The following is a 27,217-nucleotide window of genomic DNA, read 5'->3' as shown; positions in this document are numbered from 1 at the left end:
TTTATATTCATGGGTTGGCTTTTTCTATGCCAGCTAGAGAACAATAATCACTTCCTTGTGTAAACTTGTGGTAAATGAGGCGTAGTGTTAAAGGTCACAAAACTGCCAGAGCACATGCAGAGAAAAAGTCCAAGATGGTTTCAAACGCTTCAACAATAAAAAAACATTTAGTTAATGTTCAGTGTAAACACAGCTACAGAAAGTCATTTTACATTCCTGTATAACGTCACATTTATTTACCAATGTATGAAGATATTGGTTTGCAAATTTGGTAAATCTAAATTGTTGAATTCCAAATTAGTCTGAGCACCATTTAAAATGTATTAGCTTCTTTTTAATAGGACTGAGTCGACAACTGACATTTATTGTGTGGACTATGCTACTGCAAGAAAAATGAAAATGTAAATAAGCCCATTTAATAACCTAATAACCTTCATATCATAATCTAATAACACTGGGCTCATTCAACTTAACACTTAAAGCAGATGTAGAGATTTTGCCAAAATCAAATATTGTCTAAAATTAGCAACATTATAGTTAAAATCAAGAAATATGTAATTAAAGATTTAGCTTTTTCTAAGTCCCATAAAACACTATATGACCAGTGATGCAGATTTTACATTCATTCTTTCCTCTGCGAAGTATTTTAGCATCTTTCAGCTCATGTTTTGGTTCTATGTCTGACACCCGCTGATCTCACTGCAGGCAGCTGTTCGCAAAATAAAAGCTCTGCTGAAACTACTTTTCCTGCCAAGCGGCAGCAACAACAGAGCTTCTAAAAATAGTGGAGTTTTTAGCAGCAAAGTAGCCAGATATTTTTCAGAGGAGTTGATAGAGAGACAAACACAGCTAAAAGGAGATCTATTCACAGGTGACCAAGACCATGACTTCAAATAAATGCTAATGTTGCTTCCTGTCCAGTTGATGTCTAAATAGGCAACTAATAGATTTACCATAACAACTTCATAAGGTGTCATTTTGTTTAGAACTTGTGGCAACACAAAAATCAATTAATGCAGGTTTAGACATTAAACCTGCATTAATTCACACTCACACTCTCTAGGGTCCAGAGCACAGTCAAGACTTCTTTACCTGCTGATGAACGCATCTGATGAGGAGACAAGCTGGGAATGTCTAGATCTTCAACCGTGAGTTTACTTTGCAACCACGCTGCTTATTGGTTTAAACTGGAATGATTCTAATGATGTCAATCGTTCTTTTACATTCTCACATGTAGGTTATTTAAATTCACTGGGACTCACAGTGTAAACTGTCTAACTACAGGCTAAAACAAACTATAAATGTGTTTGCCAAAGCTGTATGACCAACTGTGAAAGGGAAAGGAAGGATTTGGATGCAGGATCCACTGGGCAACAGGTATTTGATTGCCAGCTCAGTTGATTGTGCCAAGTCATAAATCCGGGTGGAACTGTTTGGCATGCAGCTCCTCGTATCAACTGGCAGATCTGTTTCTTAGGCTTTGAGATTATGTAAAAACATGGACTCACTCTGGTCTGCTGAGCTGCCACTAGCTGAAGTTAGGGAGAGGGGAAAGAGGCATGGGGGATGAGGGGTTGGTGGGGGGGGCAGACAGATAGAAAGAGGAAGGAGCGACAACAGAGTCACAGAAAATTAAACCCAAGAGAAAACCAGACAGCATGAACACCCAGCAATAAGCAATTATTAGTGACACCATCGACCTATTCCACTTTCTCACCCATTTATCTTCCTTATGCAAACGGAAAACACTCACTTTTTACACATGAACACTCATGTTTCCCTTATGTCACCCATTAATGCACCGGCAAAGCCAAGCTCTGGCGAGTCGCACAAAGATCTGCTTGGTAATTGCAGCAGAGAACCCATTTACCCTAAAGCTTCATGACTGGTCATTTTAAATGACCACCACCTTCTTTAATTCTCATACAGTTCCAGCATCTTTTTAGCCTCTTTTTTCTTCAAGGTCTTTGCTCCTTCATCAGTTTGTTATCGTGTTGCTGCCACACTGAGCATCAGTCTCCCACATAAGATGTGTGTTTCACAGTGAAGTGTCAGGATAGATCCAGAGGTGTGTGCTTTAATCCCTGTTTGTATGATTTCCCAAGTTTCACCTATTTCTGTGATGGCAGGTTTTATTCACCCCGTCTTTCACTGCGGCCATTCAGAACCGCTTTGCCCTTATATGTGGCCACAAAACATATCAGACACTTATTTTGTTTCCAGTGTGGCCCAACAAATGATGATGACAGGTGATAAGTGCATGCACATTGGACTGAGACCTTAGAAAAAAAAAACAAAAACACATGAATTCTGATGTGACTGTTCCAGTAGCAGTCGCATAGCCAGAGACTGAATATGAACTGGACCCAGGACCACATATGGAAATGGCCCAGATCTTAATTCATAATATCTGATTTTATTTGTTCACACATTCATGAAAAGATCAGATGTTACTTGGAGGGAAATAAATCAGATTTGGGTCATTTCAACATGTAATGTGAGCTTCAGTCTCTGTGTGCAGTCTTAGAGCTAAACATACCACAAACCTATGTATTTTAACTCTGTGGACACTCAGATGACATGGGAATCATGTCATCTGAGTGTGGGTAGCATGGAAAACATATTTCCCAGAATGCCAGCATGTGCATAGGGTTTATATTAAGTATGACATTGCAGAAAAAGATCCACGTTTCTGTGAAAAAAACAAGGTTTTAAATAGGGTGCTGGCAAAGATTCATGCTGTTTACCATGAGTTTCATCCCACACACTGATTCTTGGCTGAGTCTGCACCATGAGAGAGACTGATTGATTATGGAGGCCTGCGTGGGTGTCTCATGTAAATACATGCTTGTCTTTTTCCTCATCATGGCCGTTCCCTAAACCAAACCAATGAGCCATTCGTTCCAGGAGCACAGTCTATTATTTTCCGACCCAGTTGCAGAGTTTTCATGCCTTTACTTATTGCATTCCAGGATAAAACGAGGTGACGATGACATCTCTGTATCTTTTAAGTCCGTCTGTGAATTGGGGCATATGAACTTACCATCACACAACTCCAGTTCCTGCCAAAAGTGATTTGTTAACTATTATTGTGCATGTAGCATTTATTATCTAAATGTGATGTTGAGCTCATATTACTCATTAAGTTTAATAGTCTATTAAACACTGATATACTACCTGTAAGATAGATTTCAAACAGGCTGAACTTCAAGAAACTTTCAGAGCTACAGTTTCTTCTGCAACAAGCAGAATGCATGAAAGTTTAATGCTAGAAATAGTAAGTGTGTCACTGAATGAATAATTTTGTTAAGATGTTATTTTTGTTGAAAACAGTAATGTCAGACTTCTCATCATAATTAACACGATTCATTTTAAGCCTATTAAGCCTATTACATTTTGGCTTGACTTGAATTATCTCAACTTTTCTCATGGCTGTTCCATCGTAGGAGTGTTGATGTCAGGTATGCATTAACCCCCTTGACACTTGATCTGCAGGACAGTTCATTCTTTATGAGCTGGAACAAAGTTGTTTCACAGGTAATGACTTGGGGGCACTGGTAAAATGCTCTGCAGACCCCTTTGAGAGGACGTAAATATTATGTTTGCTGCTATTCTTATTATCATACACAGAGGTGATATAAACAAATTATACAACACCAAATGCCTCGAAAAGGTCACAGTTAACCTGAAATGTGTCTATCTGGTGTGTTATAAACGCAGGAATGAAACATGTCATATTTCTCTTGTTTGCCAGAGTAAATTCCCTCCAAGTCTGGTTTTAGCTGAATTCTGCTTCAGAGTATCTTGAAGTTTATTCATAGAAAAATGATCAGTGCTGGGATTGAGACGGGCACACTGGACGTTCTCTATTTGTGCATGCAAAGCAATTTCCATCTTCTATGTTGACTAACTTTTATGTTTTATCTGATAGGTGTTATTCATCAAACATTACTTGCTAACCCTTGTGTAAAATCAGCTGAATAAACAGTGCTCCCTCTGCCAGAATAATGCTGACACTATACAGCTGTACACAGTATAGGTGTGACTAGAGGGCAGTCTTGGCTTTGTCAGGTGAATTATAAGCTGGACTGTGTGTGTTCCAGTGATTTATTCAGCTCCCCTGCTGAATGCCATGTAGTGGCTGGACACCCTGCTGGCTGCAATGACAGGCTCCATAGCAATCTGCCAGACACACAGCAGGACAAGACAAGCTCCCAGCTTCTGTTCTGTGTCTGAAGGTGTACGTCCTATCCTATTGCTTTTCTCTCCAACATCATCAGCGCACACACACACACACACACACACACACACACATTTGTTTCTCTTGCACACTCACTCAATCTCTCTGGTTCAGAATTTGCATCTTTTTTAGCTTAAAGAGTTCCAGCGTTTGACTTTGGGAACAGAGGTAACTCACCTGAGCTACTCTACAATGGCTTTGGCACCAACTTCTAAATAATGGCTCATAATGTACTGTAAATCAATATAAATACACAGCAGGATTAACGGCCTGTTTTCTGTGTTTTATGTTCTGTACACTCAGATCAAATCAGTCAAATTTGAATTTATGATAGAAGATAAGGACGTCTCACTCTTAAAAACACAGGTATGCAGAGGGAATTAGGGTGTGGACAACAGGATTTTTACACAACATGGTAAAAGAAATGCAGACACAAATGCATGTAAACATCTTTGTAGCAGAATATAAATGAGCACGATGAGGCTGCAAAATAAATAAATAAATAAAATCTAAGACATCCATATAGGTCTCGCTTCCTCTGAGACACATGACAAACACACGCACACACAGGCAATCATTTTAAAAACCAGTCTGCCCATTGAGACATTCATCCTTTCTAAGAGTTTTGCCATGGAAAACATTACGCCGGCACTTTGCTCTGTGCATATCCCTTCCCCATTCTCTCCACTCAGTCGGCCATCACTCTCTAACGACAGATCAATCACTGCGACCATATGTGGTGATGTCATGCTCTTTGAGAGTGAAAGGGAGGGGCTTGTCGTATCCATCTGCTCCGGTTTGTGGAACATTCCAGTGCTTTAACATTTGCATGGCTGTCAGACAGACAGTAAAACCTAATTTCTCTCCACTGAATAGAAAAAAAATGAAGTGGCTTTGAAATTACAAATGTAGAAAATTTATATTGATCTTCTTAATCTGTGGAAATGACAGATATGTCTCGATTATCTGCTTTAATTTTTTTTTTTTATTTGCAAATTTACACACTTTAATAAGCTTAAATATTTAGATATGTGGTTCCTTATAAGCGGGAAGAATATTAATAATATGAGCGAAGACGCATTTTTCCAAAACAAAAAAAAAAACAAAACAAAAGTTACACCATATGTGATGGTATAATGAATTATTATCATCAGTAAAGATAAACACTTACACATTTAGATATGCATGTTGACAGTGAAACACATGTTACTCAATCATATCACAGTGCACAGTGCTGTGATATTACTTGGAGCAGCATATATGCCATACATAAAATGTGGTGCAGAAACACACACACACACACACACACACACACACACACACACACACACACACACACACACACACACACACACACACATATATCCCATGGGATGCATCATCACGGGAGTGGGACAACCCCAAGCAACACTCCTACTACACGTGCCATGGAGCAATTACCACCATTAAACTACTCGCCACCTGTTAACTGCCATGTAAATATTCATCTGCAGCAGGGAGAACGTTTCAGCCGCTGGCCTGCATGGAAATGACTGGTACAGTAAATCAGCCCAGTGAAAGGTAAATGCTGAGCGATGAAAAAAAGGTTAGTGAGCTCATGAAATGTAAATGCTACATTACCACAGAAAAACAAAGCATGAAGGGGGTGTTTCTCTATGTTTCTCCGGAGATTTGCATGAGACATGGAAAATGCTTTAGGAGTTGTTGTTGTTGCTGTTGTTGGCCGGCCAAGTGACTATAAATACACTTTTACATGTGTATATGCTCAATGAGCCTCCAAACAGATAATTATAGCTGATCATGAAAAACGTAACTTTCCTCTGAGAATTAAGTCTCACGTGGAAGCATTTAGCTGTAGGTGAATTAAAATGTAAATGGGAGCCATGCTTGCTGTAGCATCTTGCAGGCTTGACTGCAGACTGCATATTTAGTAAGAAGTCAGTGATAGGCTGGCTTTATGAAAAAATGCTTTTTATGTTACAGACTATTCAGGACAAGATTTATACTTATAACTATATTTTGCAAATAAAGTAGAATCAACATTTTCAGAACAGTAGGTCCTTCCAAGCAGCGCTCCTATTCCAACCCAATCTCCTTAATTACTTGGATTCTGCTTGTGTTATTTTTTTTCACTTAACTTTTTTGTTTTATTTTCTGTATAATTTTTTCCCCAATATGAAAGTCAAAATGCTGTTTCTAAGCTTTGCTACATGTTTCCAAGAATACAATCCTGGTGGAAAAATGCTGGATCCTCGATTTTTTATTTTTTATTTTTGTTGGAATAAAGATAGTCAAATTTACACAGTGTGGATTTAAAACTACTGAACCCATTCAATTAAGTACTGGCTTTCAAGATGTATAATGTTAACTCCCTCAGGATGCAAAAATCCCCTTACTAAAAAAGAGCATATAACCTATGACCTCAGTGTTCTCAAAGGTAATACAACTAATTTAAATTAAAAAACACTTTCCTTTAAATCCTTTAAAATAAAGTTTTTAGCAAAATTTGAATGTAACATATATGATTACAAATGTAAAGTGGAAAGTAATTTTATATCTAACAGTTTATTGGCCATGTATTTGCAATGCAAGGCTAAACAGCAGCTAAAGTTGATGAACATCAGTGACAACAATGGAAATAAATCAAAACTGACTTAGCATTTTTTTTAACTATGCTGCATTGTTGTTAGTTAACAGAAAAACCCTGGTGAAATATATCAGCTGTGCTATTTGTCCCATTTTCCTTTCCTTCTCACAGTAACACACCAAAACATTAACTGAGTGAAACAAATCAATTAGTATAATTTCTCCCTGTTGTTGTCCCTGTCACAACACTGTACAAGACATAGATAGTAATTTTGCTTAATCGTTCTAATTGAACTAATCAATATGGGCATGTGAAATTGCTTGAATGGCAACAAGCTCAGTACCACAAGATCACTGCCTGTTATTTTATCTAAAAAAACCTGCAGGTATAAGATTGGATGACACACAGCAAGAGCAGTTCTTCTCAAGTGCTTGTCCAGTTTTGTTTTGGGTTTTTTTTTTTTTTTTTTGCTGTATTTAGCTGCTACAGTATAACATCATGTTTTTAGTCCAAGCCCATGCTTTGAGCGTGCTACTGTCTAGACACTAGGACACCCAAAACCCACGCATGTGGATCTAAAAACTTCCAGTGCCTCATGTGTGCTGGCTCCAGTTCAGCAAACCGCACGATTGGCTAGGGGTTGAAAGTAATGACCCATGACCAGGAGGTGTTTTAACATGCGGTTTGTCAGTCAATATTACATTAAAGAACTTGCTTTTATGTCTCTCACAACTCTCAGGCTCATGTTTTATGGGCCTTGGTGGTGTTTAGAGCTATCGCTAACCTCTTAGGTAAAGCTGTAAGCTGCACAGATGAAAAAGATCGTGTGAACCTTTCATAGGTTTGATTTCACTTTGTGTCACATGATATTATCAGCTAGCAATGCCATCAAAAAGCAAGAGAAAACTGTGTGTTGGTGTCTATGCATATGTGTGTTTGACTGTTCATTCAATTTACATGCTTTGCCTCTTTTTCACTTGTAACATGCTGGATTTATGAAATGTCCTGTTCTGCTCTGATCCTTAGGTCTTGTCCCAATAATTTTTTTTATCCTCAGCCTTTAAGGGATGACCCCACATCTGTCTCTGCTCACTATTTACACGCTCTTTCACCATAAAGTACTCCAAGTCATACATGCACACACAGACAAACACACACTTATCCTCCTTCTATCTCATGACTAATTCAAACCTGCCTTATGAGTCCCCTGACAGATCCACACAGAGTCGGCTCAACACATGCACACAGACATTCAATCACTGGAAATCAGCACAGACCCCATATAAATCCATCTAGAAAAGCATCTTCCAGACTGTTGGCAATGTGAATGAGATGTTCCAAAGTCTTATGGTGTTATCTGGCCTCTGCAAATGAAAGACTGTGATCTACGTTCACCTAATTGTTGCAGGGGGAGGTTAGAAGCACACTGTGGATAGGCTAAAACGACAAATAAATCCTACCACTTGGAGTTTGCTTATAAATTTTCACTTTGTGTCTTACTTTGTAAGTGCAGTGTCTTCTTGCTGTAGGAAGAGGACAAATAAGCAGTTTCTTTGTTCATCTAGAAAACCTTGATTTACATTTTATGACGTACTATAAAGTGCACTAACCCGCAAATAGTAGGCTATATATTGCAAAATATAATACAAACAGCATATGTAGTTCACTATCAAGTCTGACCAGTCTTGGCAGGTCTGACGTCCGTGCTTGCTCTCTGCAATAGCTGGTTAGCCATGTCTGACATCTGTGGCTCCCCACAGTCAGGGTGAATGCCAGGCTGAATAATGCGCCAGGGCAACACTGCTGGGGGAGGCACACACTGCTCTGCTCTGCCTCTTCTGGTTTCTGGACCTGGGTGTGCGGCAAACACTTCACAAAAACACCTTGAAATGTAGATAGTGACAAATAAGCAGAGAACCATCACCAGTTATGTAGTTATGTCCTCAGCACTATAAGGACTGTTTCAGTATATTTATAACCTTTGATCATCAAATTCTATAACAATCCACAGCTTAATCAGACACATGATGATTGTAAAGCCTTAGTCCCAATGGCTGGTCAAGACAGCCAGAAAAGCCACTTTGACTCAAGAGAGTCTACCATTAATCCTCCAGACAGAATTTACATGACACCAGGGGTGTGAGTATCTCAGAGTAAAGCATCTGACGCCATGTTGGTGTTTCTGTCAGGGTGGAAGAGTAATCTCCATCCTTCCCTCCACCACAGGCTCCCGACCCTCAGCTGACCCCAGGGCCAGCGGCTGGGGTGTTAATGTTCACCCTCACCAGGGTCACACCCAGCATGTTTATTTTATGACACAAGGAGAAGGGACCTCAGAATAGAGCGTGGCCTCCGCACACTGACCCCCAAAGCTCATTAGAAAGAAGGCTACAGACTTGTAAAGACTCTTTTCTTATGTCTGAGCCATGTTACCCTGGTCTGTCCTGATCAACATCAACTCAATTATACGATGCAAAGTAAAGAAAGCGTTGGTTAAATTTTACTGGACTGAATTCACTTCTGGTTACGAAATGATTTCTTCACTAGACCCTACATATTAACTGTTGGTATACACGTCCTCACAGATTGCTTTTGGATTTTGACTTGATAATGATTCAGAATTTAAGTCAGTGTTTACCTTTCTGTTCACTTCATTTTAATACAATTCAAATCTCTTTTGTTCCACATGGGGAATTTGGTTTGCAAGCAGGGTTTAAAAAAAAAAAAAAGCACAACAAGCCACCAACATTTTATACTATGCAAAGATGCATCAAAGGCAGCAGAGGCTGCTGAACTATGCACCAGTGCTGTTTTGCATTTGTTGTCGTGCTGTGAAAGGAAATCAAAATAAAAGAAAGACCAGAAATTTTATAGTTGATCAAGCTGACAGTTTGCAGCAGTCTGTATACTTCTCTTTTATACAAGTATCAACATCATCAGTGTTCCTGTTGTGGCTAAATCTTTGTGAAAATGCACATTTGTTTGAACATGAATTTAAGTGTGTGTGTGTGTGTGTGTGTGTGTGTGTGTGTGTGTGTGTGTGTGTGTGTGTGTAGTAGTGTGCACGCATCACTTGGGAGAGAATCCATCGGCCACATTTCCAATTCCGCTCAATTTCAGCAAGAATCTCAGTAATCCTGCTGAAGAGCCACAGTTCTCCCACAGTGACATCCCATAATGGCACTAACACCAGAGTGGTGGGCACCCAGCTACAACTCCCAGGCTCCATTCGGCGCACGTTCCCAATACCCCAACCTGTCTGTATGCAAACAGAGGCCTCTCAGAGGAGCACACTGATCTGGCAGCCTTTCACTGAGCCCTGTGTAGACATATTTAATGCCTCAATAACCACTGCTTAAGACAAAGTGATGAACGGCAGGGGCTTTCATTACCACCAGAAGTTTATCTGTGTGTGTGTGTGGTTGGTACAGTATGTACCTAAATAAACGCCGCACTGTCATTTACCCATCGGGAATGTCAAGCTGTTGTTGTTTTAACAAAAATACATATGGCGCCACTTGTGTTGCACCAGGAGCATATGGCTCGCTGATTTGCTTTGGTGAATTAGCACGACTAACCTGCCAGAGATGCTGCTAATCTGTCTATCAGCCTTACAGATGTATTTTGTGCTTAACAATGTACAGGAGGGATATGTGATCACGTGGAAAGGAGTTACAAAATAAAACACAGGTCTATTTGGATTTTATAAATGCAATTATTTTGATGGTGCTTCTTTTAAACCTCTCAGGGCCTTGTTTCCATGCTCCTTCAAGACAACACTGGATGCTGTGCTATAAGACATATCTGTACTACAAAGGAACCTGTTAGGATTTAGACACAATTCTTACTGACACACCATTAGCTTCGTCTTTGGGCTGTTTCTGTTTTTCTTCCACTTTGGCAATGATTACAATATCACCCAAGAGGAAAGTCTGTTTTTCCCCAGACACTCATCACCCAGAGAGAGAGGGAGAAAAAGCTCATGGAAGGATCGATTTGTCCGGTCAGGAAACTGTGTAATGTTAATCACAACTTTAATTTGGGCTGAATTAGCATTTTGATGAACTTGTGGGGCTGACTCGTGTACTCTAAACACCTCAATGCAGCGTGCACAGAGGAAATGGCAGTGTGGTTAATTAACGCTCGCGCACAACAGATGGGCTCAGTGAAGGGCCTGGCAGAAAGAGCCACAGAAAGCAGGGATTGATGGGAAAGAATTACTGTTAATGGGAGAAAAAGAACACAATCTAAAATTCCCAACCATCGCTCTCCAAATAAAATGGCTGGTTCAAAACCAACAGCTAAAGAAGGCAGGGAGTACTAAATAACATTTCAGTCTTTTAGGGAAAACAGAACACAAAGAGTGAGTAATGGCTTACAGAAAACACAACTGACAAATCTTGGTCAAACATGCAGCCTGTTTACATATACCCAGCCGTTTCAATCTCCGAGCACAGAGTGTGACACAACATGGTGCCTCAGTCTCATTGCTTTTCACTTATTCTGCGAAATCTTTTAGCAACACATTTATAATCGACTGCTTCTTTTATATTTTAACATCTTGTTACCAGCTTCCTGAAGCCATAACATATGCATAGTTTTTTTTTTTGTCTCTTCTCTTTCAAATACACATATATATATATATAAACATATACACTAGATCGTGTCCATCATTCTCACTCTCGTATGATGTTACATCTAATCAGGTTATTTGAACCTGTACAGACACTGTATTAGTCCCTGATGAAGTTATAAAACAGGACCTATGAGAAATGGAGGAAGTGGAGAGGTTATAAATAAAGAGGTGAATCTTGATGGCACATGGGCCCACACACATTAAGAAAGACAAGAAATAGTACAGTCATTTGTGTTCAGCACAATGGCCCAATGCTGAATTTTAAAACCTACAGACTCATACAGGTTGTGCACATTTCACATAACGTGTTTACTTATCACTGTTTAACAGCAAATCTGTTTTTTTTTTTTTTTTCAGGATTTCACTAATGTTTTCAATACTCTACATTATCTACACAGCTCCTAACAATTTCCTGAACCTTGAACTGTGTTGAGATGTTTTTTTATTGATTTATATGTATTTATTCTGTCGTGTGGCGGTACATTTCACAGCAGCACAACAGTCGTAGTCGACACATTAAAGGTACTAGTGAGAAACTCCAACATGTGAAACCTGATAGTGATCTGCCAAGGGAAAAAATGACAAAATTCCCATTATTCAGAGTCAGTGTTGGCTGTGGCTGAGACTATGAGACTGTCAGGGAAGAAGCATGTGTGGAATAAAACAGACAGCTCTCTGGTTCTGCAGCACCAACTGTGATCCTATTTTTAAACTGTCCATCATGACCCTGACAGTAAGTATGCAATGCTAAATCAGTGGCGTATTCTTTTAAGCAGCACAAACAAAATTCCACTTACCTACATTGTATTTAGTGGCAACACAAATGTCAGGAACGGGTTTGTCTCAGTATAGTTATGTGATGGGATACCCTGAGGTTTCTGGGTTTTCTGTTTTTTATTTGAGCGTACCAAACAAATTCATATTAGCATTGAAGTGACGGTCAAGTACAGAGTCTTGAATCATTAATCTACCTACTTGGCTCGATACTACTGGAGGTAAGTGAAAAAATATGACTGACCCTGATCATAACACACAGAAACCTATGCAGAGTCATTATAAGATCTCATCAGAGAAAATGATGCACCATGTTCCTCACTGAGTGCTACTGACTACCTCCATCCTTTCCATCTTTTCCTTGAATCCTTTCCCTAACCTTCACTAACCTGCCCCCTCCCATCCCTTTTTTTTTCATGCTGGGGAGTATTTTAGGCCTGGCATCCTGTGGTGAAGCATGATTTGTAAAAACACAATAAAAATGGAAAGACGGATGAGACTCGGCTGGTGGAAGGAGGGGGCTGGAAGGACAGCAAAGCGAGCTCCCCTGTTGCGACAGCCTGTGGTGGGGCATTAACAAGATGTCCGGCCAGGTAAATCTTCATAACCTGCACGCTCTGCTACCCTGGACAGGAATTAGGTTCTCTGAGAGTATGAGCTGTGGGACGAGCTCAGAGAATTTCCCAATCACTGGCAGGCAGTAAGTCACTGCACAATGGGCACTAGATATGAAACTGCCTTCTACAATCGTTTAGACTGTTAAAAAAAAAAAAAAAATTAGGCAACACAGACCTTAACCCAAACTACAGTATTATCTAAAAATAAGCAACTAGTTATGCAAAAACCAAACAAAACTGTAAGTGTGTTTATGATCATCCGGGACGCCTGCTGGTGGAATGGGTTGTATTGTGATTACGATAAAGATAGGAGTTCAGTACATGTGAGAGTATTTGAGAGTAGGGACAAGTGATGCAAATTGGAGTATAATGACTTGTTGGAATGTTACCAGGGGACTGATTGTTTTAAAAGAAAAAGGAAAAATATGGGATTCAAATCATTTACATGGAGGAGAATAACAAACCAAGCTCACTGGGGTGACCTCTGACCTGTGGGAGCTCGTGTACAAAATAGGAATACCTCTACATCAGGTGGATGCGATGACATGTTTTTGCTTTTAGGGAAGAACATGAGACCAACTGGCATCTGGGCCTGTCATTTAATTGCCAATTTGCTGTTTTTGATCTGACAGAAATGAGAAAATAATGGAATGGTAAGGCCTTGTAGGGCTAATTTTAAGTCCTGTAAAAGCCATTTAGATAAGACACTCTCCGTCTGTCTCTCTCTTACTCCCTGACACACACACACACACACACACACACACACACACACAGACGCACACACACACGCCTGCGCTTAGACAAAAGGAAGGAGACAGTGAAATGTGTTCCCAGGCAGCAGGAAAATCTTCAATTATGGCAGGATGCAGCATCAATTTAAGGGCTAATTACGTGCGTAATGAGCTCACCGTCATGCGTCCACGCCCCCGTCACCGCGCCCGCTACTCTAACACCCCCTCCCCCCTCCCCCAGTCTGAACGGCCCGGTATCTAATTAAAAAACTACATGCGCCTCGGCGCTCTCATCTGATTCACACCATGGAAATTAATCCTCAGCTAAATGTGTTTGACGGACACCAACCTACTGCAGGATATAGTCGCGTCCACTTCTCTCTCTCATCGGGCGTAAACTGTGCTGCCTTCAGCTTTAAAGAACAATTACATACAGCCTATACAGGCCTGTATGACCCGAGAGACGAAATTACAAATATCATCAGGCATGTGCAAGAAAATCCTACACATGCAATGTCAACGTTTGAGTTTAATAACTAAACTACGTCTCTTCCTTTTAATCTTTCCTCTTTAACAAAAGCAGAAACCTGCTGAACAAGTGATAATTTAACGTGAGCGGTGAAACCGTGTAAACAGAAGTTATATTTCCGCTTTGCTGTGTTAGTAAAAGACTGTTTATTAGATCGCAGCAGCAGCACCATAGATTAACATTGACAGCATCTTACCTTTTATTCATGTTTCTGCAAATTATCAATTCAGTATTTGAAGAACTGCGTTTTTTGGTTTTTACCAGTATTATATCAGGAAACACAGGCTGCTTTTGTCGTGATGTAAATATTTAAAAATTGTTAGATATATTTAGTAGTTTTCTAAGTGAATAAGAGCAATTCCACAGAGGAAACCAACACTCCGTTTTGGTCACAAAACTCTCTTTTATTCTATGAAATGTAGACTGATGAAAATGGTTTGATCATGTTGAAATGAACGGAGTAACATCTGTTTTTGTTTTATTCTGGGTATTTTTCTTGAATAATCAGCAAAGGTCTTTAGAGCCATTTTAGCCCCTAACCTGGACAACATTCCCCTGCTTTGCTGGTTTATACGGCCTTATTTATTTATTTCAGCTTGATCCATGATCTCCACGCTAATGACAAAAACACAGCGAGATCAGGTCTGAGAAGTGCCTTGCATACCTTGCCGTACCAAATTGACGCCCACGTTAAGTGTCCAATCAAGCGTTGACTTTCAACGCTTCCATCCAATCAGAGGGAGGTGGGCACACGGTGGGCGGGTCCCTAGCTGCTCCAGAGAGGGACATTGAGATAGTTGAGAAGAGGAGGCTTGTTGGGCACGAATGGTAGTCTACTCGTTGCGCGTTCTGATAATTTGCAGAGGTGTATGCAGCGCACGGCCCGTTCGCCTTTCCAGGTGGAAATCCAGGAGGAGCTGAGACCAAACTTAACTGGGGACGACTGGGGAACCCGGTGCAGGACAGGTGAAATTCCCACCAGGCTGCTGTAAGGCCACAGGATCGATTCAGACGTAAGAAAATACAGCGTATCTCTGCACGGGTAGGAATACTGCAAATATATCTGTCAGCTGTAGAGCTGGATGTTAACATTTTCTTAAAAAGTAATAAAACATCGGCGCGGAGGTGAGATTATGTCACAGTCGTTTGACCCAACGCGGCTCCACACGATTCAGGAATTGAGTTGGATCAAATGTCATTTCCTCCATTCTGCTGCAGGGATGCTGTTTATTTCTCTGATCCCTGAAGAAATAGAAAAAAAAAATAACATGGAGACTTATTTCATTTATAAATTATTTTAGCCTTAACAATAAAGGCGCATAAAAATTAGAAAATATATATATTTTTTAAACAACATCTTGTCTTATAAAAGTTTTGAAAAATGCGCATGAATCCATTTAAGACATCGATGCATTTCTGAGTGACAGTCAGGACAGACCTGTCAGTGAGCCAGCTGTTTGAATACATCTGTAGGCTGCTCCTTCATGTCGTTAAATTAACTATTGTTGTTGTATCGGTTGTGTTGTTGCTATTTATCTGCGGCTGTTGTTGCTCTTCACAACATCCAGGCTGTGAGGGCAGTAAATTCATCTGTCGCGCTCGGTTTTTACTTCTCGCAGGCCTGGATCAGGCAAAGCTCCACCAGAATAACACAAGTGCCACTTGCATCATGTCTGGCCCTGGTGTAAATGCAGGCCTGGATGCAATGATGCTTTTCCTACCGCATATGGCACAAATCTCTTTTCTTCCTGTGTTTTACAGGTCATGGATGGACGCAGGCGACGACACCTTGGAGGTTTAACTTCATCCGCCTGAACTGACGCACGTCCAGCAGGACTACCAGGGATATTCACACACTTTGACTTCTTATATTCAAACTCCAGCTGCTTTTTTTCCTAGTTGATAAAAACGAGAATGAGGAGGAGACCAAGTGGAGCGGAATCAGTCAGACCTCTCAGCTGCTGTGAATGAGCCCCGCCGCCCCAGACGAGGAAGGATACAGTGAAAAGGCGCCGAAATGAAGGAGAAATCCAAAACGGCCGCAAGGACTAGACGGGAAAAGGAGAACAGTGAATTTTACGAACTGGCCAAAATGTTGCCTTTACCGTCGGCCATCACTTCTCAGCTAGACAAAGCCTCAATTATAAGACTGACAACAAGTTACCTGAAGATGAGAATCGTTTTCCCTCAGGGTGAGCGATTAGTTTTCAGACCTGCTGAGTCTGTGGAACTAGATTAGTCTGAATATTCACATGGTTCAGTACTAAAATAAATAATTAGGACGTTCTTTCATCAGCTAGAGAAGTGTGGAACTAAATATTTTAAATCCATAGGAAATAAAACATCAAATTATAAGAGACATACAGTATCCTGGGGCAGAGCTAAATTAATCCAAACCAGGAGTCCAAGACTCAATATTATTCACTTAAATAAATAATATTCAGATCAAATCTATTTTTAAAAACTTATTACGCTATTATCAGTGCAAATAAAATACTAGCACCTCCCTTTATCATTTATTACTGTAGTGATGTTAAAGATATTAAAGCAAAAAATAAATAAACAATAAAAAGAAAAATATAAAATAAATATGAAATTCAGTGTAAGTACAGAAGACTCGCAGGTTCACTTTAACCCATACGGAAACATTATAGGAATATAATTCAGCTATTCTTAGTTGATCTACAGGGAGTCTTTACAAATGGATTATGATCGTTTTTAATTCAGTATGTCCCGGAGACGATCTGCCTCCATCTTTTATACACGTCTCTGCAGGCGTCTGTGACTGCGTGACTGAGAACAAGACGTAGCAATTATAAAAACAGCTCTGCGCGGCTTCTAATCACCTAAAGCCATGTAAGCAGGAGGCACACACACACACACACGCATATACACACACACACACACACACACACACACACAAGCAACCCAACCTGTCGTATTGGATGAAATATTACAAATGATCTCCCATGAAATCAAATCCTAAATCCATGTACAGGCTATAACTTGCAACATAAAATACCAAGGAAAGACCAAATAAAAACATGCAGCCTCTATACAGACATGGCAACATTTGTATTGGAAACATTTTCAGCCGAAAACGCATTTTTATTTCGTCTTCCTTCACATCTTCTCATCTGATGGCGGAACATTAGTCTACATGACGGACAGAGGCATATTTTCCTTTATGTTTACAGCAGGACAGACGGACACCTAATTTACCGATGACAGACGAGCTCCATGAGATTTCTGATGAAACTGAAAACAGTGGCTGCTCTCACAGATTATTTGGTTTTTTTTTTCAGGAAAGTTTAGGGAGCCATAAAAAGATTTTTTTAAAACAACAATAATAATAATTATATTTATTTTAATTTTATAATAATAATACTACTACTACTAATAATACAATTAAAATAATAAAATGTTTTCATGTTAAGGTTCTGTCATTTCTCCTGATTTAGCCTATACGACCTTACAACAAATACAGTATCATATTTTTTCATCATTCATAAAAAAGACGCCATAATGTGACGCAGCAGCCAAACAGCATTGTTTCCCTGTGTGCAGGTCTGGGTGAGGCTTGGGGTCACACAAGTCGAACAAGATCCTTGGACACTATCGGACGAGAGCTGGGATCCCATTTACTGCAGGTATTTTATTCTTAACGCATCATTAGCAGTAGCAGTAGAAGACATATGTGAAATCAGGTCGAGAGGTAACGCAGCCTGTCGGTTATTTGCAGACACTGGACGGATTCATCTTCGTTGTGGCTCCAGATGGGAAGATAATGTACATTTCAGAGACAGCATCAGTCCATTTAGGACTGTCTCAGGTCCGTTTCCGCCCTCACATTTTTCCATGTTTCTGCATGTCTGTCATTCTCACTGCACTTTCAAGCTCATTCATTACAAAGGGGACTTCGTCTTGAACGAGCTCTTGCAAATAAAAACCCATCGCAGTCCTTTCCTGTTCATTACCTGAGTTATTGTCAACAGGTAGAGTTGACTGGGAACAGTATTTATGAATATATACATCCTGCCGACCACGATGAAATGACCGCTGTCCTGACGCCGCACCAGCCCTACCACTCACATTTCGTCCAAGGTAAAAGACTTTTCCTCTCTGAAGTTTTCCATACGCAAAGAATTTTCATTTATTTACAGTTTCATTACAAATCACTGTCCACAACCAGCAAATTATTTAAATCAATTCAGCGGGTGTTTCTCAATATTACGCAGATTTTTTTTATATTTCTGCACATCGTCTGCGCCAGAGTTTTCTGTCCGATGGGAATGGACAGAAATCGCTTAATATTTTTTAATACTTATATTTATTTTATCTTATTCAAAAAATACATTTATTTTGTAATCACGTTGTTACCGAAATATATTGACATTAGAACTCAACCGGTGCGTCACAGTGTCTTTAGGAGACAACATATTTTAATATGCAACACTTAGCGATTATTATATTATTATATTATGTTTTTACAGCCGCTCAGTTAAAAATGTGTTTCTTCCTTCAGAATATGAAGTGGAGCGTTCTTTCTTTTTACGGATGAAATGCGTGTTGGCAAAAAGAAACGCAGGCCTTACCAGTGGTGGCTACAAGGTACGAAGCCTCGTCACTGACAAACTACTTCTAATTAAATCTTTCATTAACGAACAAAGTAGTTAAGTGCAATTCATTAATTAATTTGTAATTGAATGAAAAAGGGTGACTATCAAATGGATTTCCATGCCTTTATAGACAAAAAAGGAAAAAAATAATATAATGTCAGTGTCATAGATACTTCAGCTCAGAGTAAGATTTTTATTAAACTATTATATTATTTATATAGCCTATGGTTGTGTTTTAATAATAATAGTATAGTCCAGTTTAATAAGAACAAATGTTGCTATGAACTTTCACAGTTTTTTGAATCCATGTCATGTAGGCCAATATGTGATTTAGTTTCTGTCTCTCCATTGGCTCAGGTTATCCACTGCAGCGGCTACCTGAAGATCCGTCAGTACAATTTGGACATGTCACCTTTTGAGGGCTGCTACCAGAACGTGGGTTTGGTGGCTGTGGGACACTCTCTGCCGCCCAGCGCTGTGACTGAGATCAAACTGCACAGTAACATGTTTATGTTCAGAGCCAGTCTGGACATGAAGCTCATCTTCCTAGACTCCAGGTACAAACTGCAACATGTGCCAAGATCACATCTGTTTCTCTTTCAGCATTTAAGTTGTTACAATAATTGGTTTGTATAGTGATACTCGTTATTTCATGGGTCGTCCATGGATCCTCTAAAAATTGCTCGAAAATCTCCTTGGGGGCAAATGTTGTTGCCTGCAAACAAAATCCATTTTTTTCCCCTCCAGGAATACAGAGAAATATGAAATAGCACTGAATCATTCAGCATATGTTTAACATTGCTCCTTAATTCCCCTCCAGGGTAGCAGAGCTGACTGGTTATGAGCCCCAGGACCTGATAGAGAAAACTCTGTACCATCACGTCCACAGCTGTGACACCTTCCACCTCCGCTGTGCACACCACCTCTGTGAGTTACAGGACTGATCTATTATGCTTTTTTTTTTTTTTTTTACAGTAGCTACTCAGGCAACCTGCTGCAGCCACCACATGCAATCACATGTCTCACACCCTCACAAACATGTATGTCACTAAATCTCTGTCTTCTGTCTGTCTCTTTTATTTCCTTCAGTGCTGGTAAAAGGCCAAGTCACCACTAAGTATTACCGTTTCCTGGCCAAGCAGGGAGGCTGGGTCTGGGTCCAGAGTTACGCCACAATTGTCCACAACAGCCGATCCTCAAGACCTCACTGTATCGTCAGTGTCAACTACGTCCTCACGTGAGTCTTACTAACGATTTGCACCCTAAACCCTGAGGGAAGCCTTTCTAAAGAGAGTTGATTTTAATACACAGACTCATTTGAGAGTGATGTGATGTGGTAAATGCTATATTGATAATTCCGTTAATGGAAAAGGTTTCAATAATCTATATGAATTCCATATTGTCATTCTTTTCAGATATTGAGATATTATTGTTATTTCTTGCAGTGTGGATTAAAGTCCCTGTAATGACAGCTATGTGAAAGCAGTGTAACAGAAGGTTAATGGAACTATACCAGTCTAAAAGCAGTTTCATTTTTAATGGTGTTTGCTGAAAGAGCAGTATTGAATATTTAACTAGATTAAGTAAAATATCACACACTCTTAGGATCTATGCTTGAAGCTCATCCTATGATATGATGGGCCTTTGTCTCTGGGAGAAATCCTTCCCTTTATCCCTCTGTAGCCTCGCTGTACAAATCCACCAAATACTAAGGCTGCAGGGCCCAGGCAGCTGTGTGTTATGAGAGCACAAAGCACACTAAGACCCTTTGAGACAGAAAGACAAACATCAGGGTTCAACCCCATCAAAAAATCTCTACTGTCACCATCAATCTGCACTCTAAGGAAAGCAAAATCAATCAAATGGTGAACTAGGAATCAATAGCTATCTCATAGCTGTAGCACATGTTGGATTTTCCTCGTTAGGTTTGGCTGATCCACATGTCACCTTTCTGTGTGTGTGTGTCCTACGCGTGTGATGAAGAGTTTGTGTGAGTGTCTGTACGTGCATGCATGCATATGCCTACACTTCAAGTATTGATTTCTTCAATGCAGTAAGGAGAAAACAAAGTAACTACATTAAAATGGCAGTGAATTCCCAAACGCGTAATGAGGTCTAACACAGATGAATCCAAAAGCTCACACGCTGCAAGAATGCAATAAAAAAAAGAAAGGAACAATAGCATTAAAAACAAACACCAATTCAATCAACCTGCCCTGACAACATTTTAACCCAACAAGATTTCAGATATTTCAGGCATGAGGTGCTCTGACATTGACCCCGAGGTGGAATTCGACTAACACAGCTGAGTTTGCACAAAGGCCCAACATTATTGGCTCAGACATAAGTCAGCCAGGGCACAGATAGGATGCAGAACCAGCCAACACAATACTATACTACTATACTTGCAAGAGCAAATAACATTCACACTGTGTACTGGCTATCCAAACACAGCCTTTCCCCCTAAGGTGTTGTACATAAAGAACAGGTCATATTTAGAGTCAAATTAAAGAGGCTGGCTGCAGAGGGTCAGGGACGGGCCATAGAGTTTAAAATGCCAGGCAGCTGCTATTACATACTGTGGATGTGATAAGTTAAGAATAGGCTCATGTTTGCTGAACACTTGACACAGGAGCCTTTTCACTCCCTCGATAGTGACACTTGGATTGAGTTCAGCCACAGGACAGTGGGTTAAAATGTCAAAGATGGTGCCCATGCTATATGCACAGTCTGCATTCAAAACTGTTTTTTTATGAGACTCCTGCAGAGAAGTTTCAGTGCACAGTGTGTGTATGCACATGAACATGTCTGTGTGTGCACACATGTTGCTATCCGGTAGTTTTCTGGCAATGGTTGCACAGCAGAAAAGAATGATTAACCTTCTTCAGGGTGTCTGTGATTTTTCTCAGAAGTGGGAGGTTAAATATACTGAATGTATCTTAAACGTTGTTTTCACTTCTCATAGTCCTCACACAGTCCTCCTCATCATAAAAAGTGTGTTTGTAAAACAAGCCTTTCCAGTTATCTGTATTCAGTATTGGCTAATGCTAATCAATACCTACATCAAGCTGCTATAGGCAGTACCTAAAATATTAATATGAACCAAAGGGAAGTAGAGATGCATACATGTTGATAGAAAAACAAAGGTCTACAGCAGTGTTGTGATGTGATCATCACAATGCTAACATGCTACTTTGTAGCTGGTACAATGTTTACCGCTACTTTAGTTTAGTTGGTTTGCCTGCTAGCATTAGCACCAAACAAGCAGTTTAGCTGAGGGTAAAGGAAATGTCCTTAGTTTTAATTTAGACACACGTCAAAAAAATCGCCAAGTTAGAAATTTGACCTGATGATGGCAACAGAGGATCAACTTATTTGAATTTATCCTGACGGGATCACAAATGTCTGTGCCAAATTTTATAGCAATCCATCAAACACATGTGGTAGACTGGATGACATTCCCCTCCCTGGAGCCACGTCACTAACATAGTTAAAAGAGTCACAGCCTGGATAAATATGGCTTAAAACACATATTCTTATCACTAACATATATTTTGTTTGTGTCAAAAGGGAAACTGAATATAAGGGCATGCAGCTGTCCTTGGACCAAATGAGCCCAACCAAGCCAGCTTTCCCCTACGGCGACAGTCATACAGAGGACGCGAAGAGCACCAAGTCACGTCTGACTCAGACGAAGGCCAAACCCAGAGTGTCACCCTACCCACAGGTAATAAACAGCCTGTTTTACAGAGCTAAAACCAGAAAAGAGATTCTCGGCAGATTTAATTGTTAGAAAGATGTTCAAACCACAAACTCTCTGAATTGTGATTTTTTTTTTTCTTTCTGTCCAGCAGTTTTCAGCTTTCAATCCAGAGCGTTCAGAGTCAGACCAAGACAGCCAATGGGGAGGGAGTCCACTGACAGACTCTGCATCTCCTCAACTGTTGGATCCCGGTGAGGCTGCAGAGGCATCTTGTGCCTACCGACTGTATCCAGACCCAGGATCCCTGTGCTACGGCCTGGGTCTGTCAGAAGATGATCTTGCCCATGCCCAAGCACATCCTCACACCACCCCCTGTGACCGTGTCCGGTGCCAGAGTGGTCGTTATTTCCTGGGAACCCCCCAGTCGGGGAGAGAGATGTGGTGGGACGCCACGCGCTCTGTTCTCTCATTGCCGAAAGCTTCAGCAGAGAACAGCGAGGGCTATGAAATCACATCATACCATGGAGCCATTCATGGTGAGGTGTTAGGGTCAAGACCAAGACCATCTGTCTCTGAAAATAGCTCTGGCCTAGCTTCTTCTGGTAGCTGTTTTCCAAATGTTATTAAGGGACATGCTAAGTTGTTTACGCTGTCTTATGCCAGTGTGCCGATTGCTACCATCTGTTCAAAAATTGCCTGCGATGGAAAGCCAAGTTATTTCACATTTCACATCTTCAAACAGTGAAACATCCCCCACTGCGCTTTTGCCAAGACATCCAGTGTAACAAACCACAACACTACATGCATTTAAAGCAGAAATGTACATATTACACAAACAACCTCATGACAGATACGATAAAGATCATGTTCAGGGCATTTTTACATATTGTAAATGTAGAGAGAAGGGAGTTACTTATCAACACAATGTAATTCATTTATTTCAGTGTTCTGAAATGTGGCCATTGAACTCTGCTTACAGGAAGGGGCCACTGGGATGAAGAAAGTGTAGTGAGTTCCCCTGATGGAGGCGGGTCCAACAGTGATTCAGGTGAGCGTTACCATGGTGACCACTTCCAGGCAAGTCCACGAGAGCCCAGTAAGATGGAGACCCTAATCCGCGCCACGCAGCAGATGATCAAGGAGGAAGAGAACCGTCTGCAGCAACAAAAGATTCCCCTGGATGTCTCTGGCCTCACAAAGGCTAACAGCCCCTGCTTCATGTCCTCATTACCCCACCACTCCCAGCTCACCATGCCCAGCGTGGTGTGTCGTGGCCCCGGAGCCCCCAGCATTGACCTCCCCCCTGAACGCCTCCATCACCGGGACAGTGTCAAAGTGCTTGGCCCCCATGACAATGACGAAAACACCACCAGCCCTGCTTCTCTGTCTCGGATCAGCAGCCCCAGCTCTGATGGGATCCCTAGGTCGGGTCTCCCCCTCACTAAAGACTACATGCAGACGGATTTGTCCCCGCATCCTTCACAGCCCCAGGGGAGCCTGCTGCTCTATCCAACCCAGGAGAGGCAGCCACTGGATAGGCAAACAGCCTATGCTTTGACTGGGTACTCCCTGGAGCACCTGTATGACCCGGAAAACCTGCGGAGTTACTCAGGCCTGGCCTGTGGAGGAGTCCAGTATGATGTGGCATCTCATGTGAGGATGCAGGCTGAGCAGATGCAGGGACACAAGGCCACATCAGTTATCATAACCAATGGGAGCTGACATATCTGGTGCAGATAGGTCCTGTTCTCTACACGAGGATGTTACAGTAACTTGGTGCTGTCTGCACGTGCAACGCTGACCAGGTGCTTGACACAAAAGGCTAGACAGTGAAAAAATAGAATACAAAGGTACTTGCACTGCGTCGACATGCCCTCTGTGGCTCGTTCAGCACAATTCGTGTTTGTCAGGCCTTTGTATCATAACATTTACTTTCTCTGTCATCAGAGGACGTTTTTCCAAGACTGTAAAGAAGTAGTGTTCAAGAACTACCCCTTGGTAAGCCAACTGGCAGGGCAGAGGCTTGCTCCATAGGAATAAAGTGTTATTTTAATGGTGGTGAACTGAATTCCCCTCCCTACAAAGGCGACCCAAGTTTTGAGTCTGGTTAAACATCAAGCCAGTGTTTCTTTTCCAAACGTCTCATGCATCATTGCCCATGTGAGTTAATCTGTCCTGGACGCTATTTCCAAACGCAGTAAGAAAATGTGTTGTTCCATGGCCCCATTCACCTGAAAACTCCATTGCACAGAGCATAATGTTTGACACATGAAGTGCAACGTTTCACTATTGTAAGATGTCAGTGTTTCCTGGTATTTATTTGTCAGTGGGCTGTTCTCTTCTGTATGTGTCATTTTTCTCTGTCCAAGTAGAATCTTTACTGGTGGCATTAAACTTAGTTATGGTGTTTGGATTACACCGACATTAAATTAATGAAGTGGAAAAACAGAAAATGAAAATGTCTCTGATATGTAAGAGTGTAAAATATGCGGGTGAACTGTTTCATTGTAAATGTGAGAGCCCTTGTCGAGAGCCCAACGACAGACTGCTAAACCACCTCATTTGTAGTCTCCCCACAGCCTCTAATTAGCAGCATTGTATGTATCACCGTACAGTCGTGGCTAAAATGAAATTGTTTACATATCAGAGTATAATTTTTCCTGTTTTTACCTCACTTAACCCAAATTATTACCATATGAAGAATATGCTTTAAAATCCATCTGAAATTCTTAACAAAAACAAGAGTGTTTTGATTGTTTAGCCATGACAACCTAAAGGGTTCAAATGATTGATACAAATTTATCTAAAACATGTTAAATGTCTTTAGTTTCTTATTTAATTTATGATGTAAATATCATTACACAATGAACTTTTGGATAAGAAGTGACAAGATTATTTATTAATTGGTTAAAAAGTCTCTTAAATCTGAATACAGTTGCAAACGTACCTTTCATCTGTGTTGATTTTTGTCTGTCGAAGCTGAGCTGAATGAACACACACACACTTCTTAACTGCTGTATGTAGCTGTGTTCAGCCATCATGAACAAGCTACATAAATACATATGGAACAATCAGTTATACTGTATGTGATTGCCATATATTATTAGCGACACTAGAAACCAGATGTCTTACTGCAGAATGTTTATGGGAGCAGGATGGTGAACCCACTACAGTGCCACGGTCGACTGTCACCCAGTGTCATTCTGCCTAATTAAAGTGTTTTTAATAGTTTTGAATAACAACAATGAAGCTCTATGAAGGAGGAGCATATTACTGTAGATCAGGGTTTGGAAACACAGACGACAACAGTTTGGGTCTTTTCATGGAACTTATTGGTAACAAGAAAAATAAAAGCCTCATCTTTAATTTGATGATATCCTGGACGACAAGTGAATTAAAGGAGGGCATTATTCCAAACATTTAGCACAAGAAGCTCTTACAGATCACTACACCAGCAGACCACTATGACCAGCAAGTAATCACATTCTAAACGCACTTGCAGCAACACGTCCATGCTGTTTGGAGCAGTTGAACCTGCACGTTTAGTCGCTCTGACCTCTGCTCTGTTGTGTATTTTAATGTATGTAAGTTATTCACATGTAGCCGGAGAGCTGCCCTGCCTGTCTGTCCGAGCTGAGAGGAACCTGGACACAGTCTGGGCCTGGATGCAGAGTTCCCACTCGTCACTGCTGACATGAGCATCTGATAGTCTGCCAGATATCACTGCTGCTGTCATTCCAGGAGGTAGAACTCCTACACTGCTCTGCTGTTGACATCACAGCTTTACAAGGGATGTGTGTGTGAATGAGTGTGTGTTTATTGCTGAGATACTTCAATAACTAGAGGCCTGTTTTTTTTTTTTCTTCTTCTAAACACTGAGGCTTTTGCCTGACGTGCCCCGAAGGCTTTCACATGTAGACTGGCTACAAATGCAGCCAAACACTGGGCCTTTTGCCCAGACTTTGCACACTCACATAGACCTCCCCACCCACCTCGACCCTACTCACCCACCTCAGTCCTACAGAAAGAAACAGACTATGATAGAACTTCAGAATCAGAATGAAAACTAAGCTGTGTTGTTCCCCACAGACGCACCAACAGCAGGGACAGAACATGCACACAAAGCTGAACTAGTGTACATTAACAGTCTGGACACACTTTCTCACACTAGTATCTTTTCCTGTGTCATTCCATAAGTTACTGAAGCATAGCAGATAGTAAAAGCCAAATCAAGTCAATCAGGAATTAAACATGTCATTACATGAACAGATGTGTTATGTTAATCATTTCCATTTCAGGAACCTGTCATAAAAATAAAGCACTTCCATCCATCCATCCATTTTCTAAACCCGCTTATTCCTTAACCAGGGTCACAGGGACCTGCTGGAGCCTATCCCAGCTCTCTTTCAGGTGGAAGGCAGGGGTCCACCCTGGACAGGTCACCAGTCCATCACAGAATAAAGCACTAATAGTTATTTATAGATATAGTAAATACTATTCTCATGCAAATATCACTAAAGCCTGAGTCAGTTTTGTTTACACTATGAGGCATTAGCAGTTAGAGAAGAAAGAAGATGCTGGCTGTGTCATGTGGTTTGCTCTATGTGGAGATGAACTACAGAACCGTAGGGGTGAGATCCCAGGGTTTCACAAATGCAATGAGAGAGAAATGGATCCTAACCTCACAGACGACCACAGAGTAGGAGGGTGCAGGTGGCGAGGCTCAGAATATACCCTGAATGTCTACTTGATTGATGTCAGGCCCAGGATTGAGGCATGAT

General features: G+C 40.8%; 1 protein-coding gene across 3 annotated transcripts; it reads left to right on the top strand.

Moving 5' to 3' along the window:
• Nucleotides 1-14,929: 14,929 nt before the first annotated feature.
• On the top strand, nt 14,930-25,212 carry LOC113137653 (single-minded homolog 1-like). 3 transcript variants are annotated; one of them, XM_026319472.1, is made up of 12 exons: nt 14,930-15,127; nt 15,876-16,306; nt 17,682-17,764; nt 17,857-17,946; nt 18,110-18,218; nt 18,640-18,725; nt 19,091-19,290; nt 19,554-19,660; nt 19,823-19,970; nt 22,304-22,460; nt 22,588-22,972; nt 23,416-25,212. In XM_026319472.1, exons 2-12 carry the CDS (start codon nt 16,132-16,134, stop codon nt 24,156-24,158), a joined length of 2,283 nt encoding a protein of 760 aa, XP_026175257.1. In that variant the 5' UTR covers nt 14,930-15,127; nt 15,876-16,131; the 3' UTR covers nt 24,159-25,212. The 3 variants fall into 3 exon arrangements, with proteins under 3 accessions (XP_026175257.1, XP_026175255.1, XP_026175256.1); XM_026319470.1 differs by having other exon boundaries at nt 22,585-22,972; XM_026319471.1 differs by having other exon boundaries at nt 14,930-15,156; nt 22,585-22,972.
• Nucleotides 25,213-27,217: the final 2,005 nt, after the last annotated feature.

Source organism: Mastacembelus armatus, chromosome 24 (genome assembly GCF_900324485.2).
Source record: "Mastacembelus armatus chromosome 24, fMasArm1.2, whole genome shotgun sequence".
NCBI classification, from domain to species: domain Eukaryota; kingdom Metazoa; phylum Chordata; class Actinopteri; order Synbranchiformes; family Mastacembelidae; genus Mastacembelus; species Mastacembelus armatus.
The sequence above is the reverse complement of the archived record's forward strand: the minus strand, read 5'-3'. Positions and strand labels throughout refer to the sequence as shown.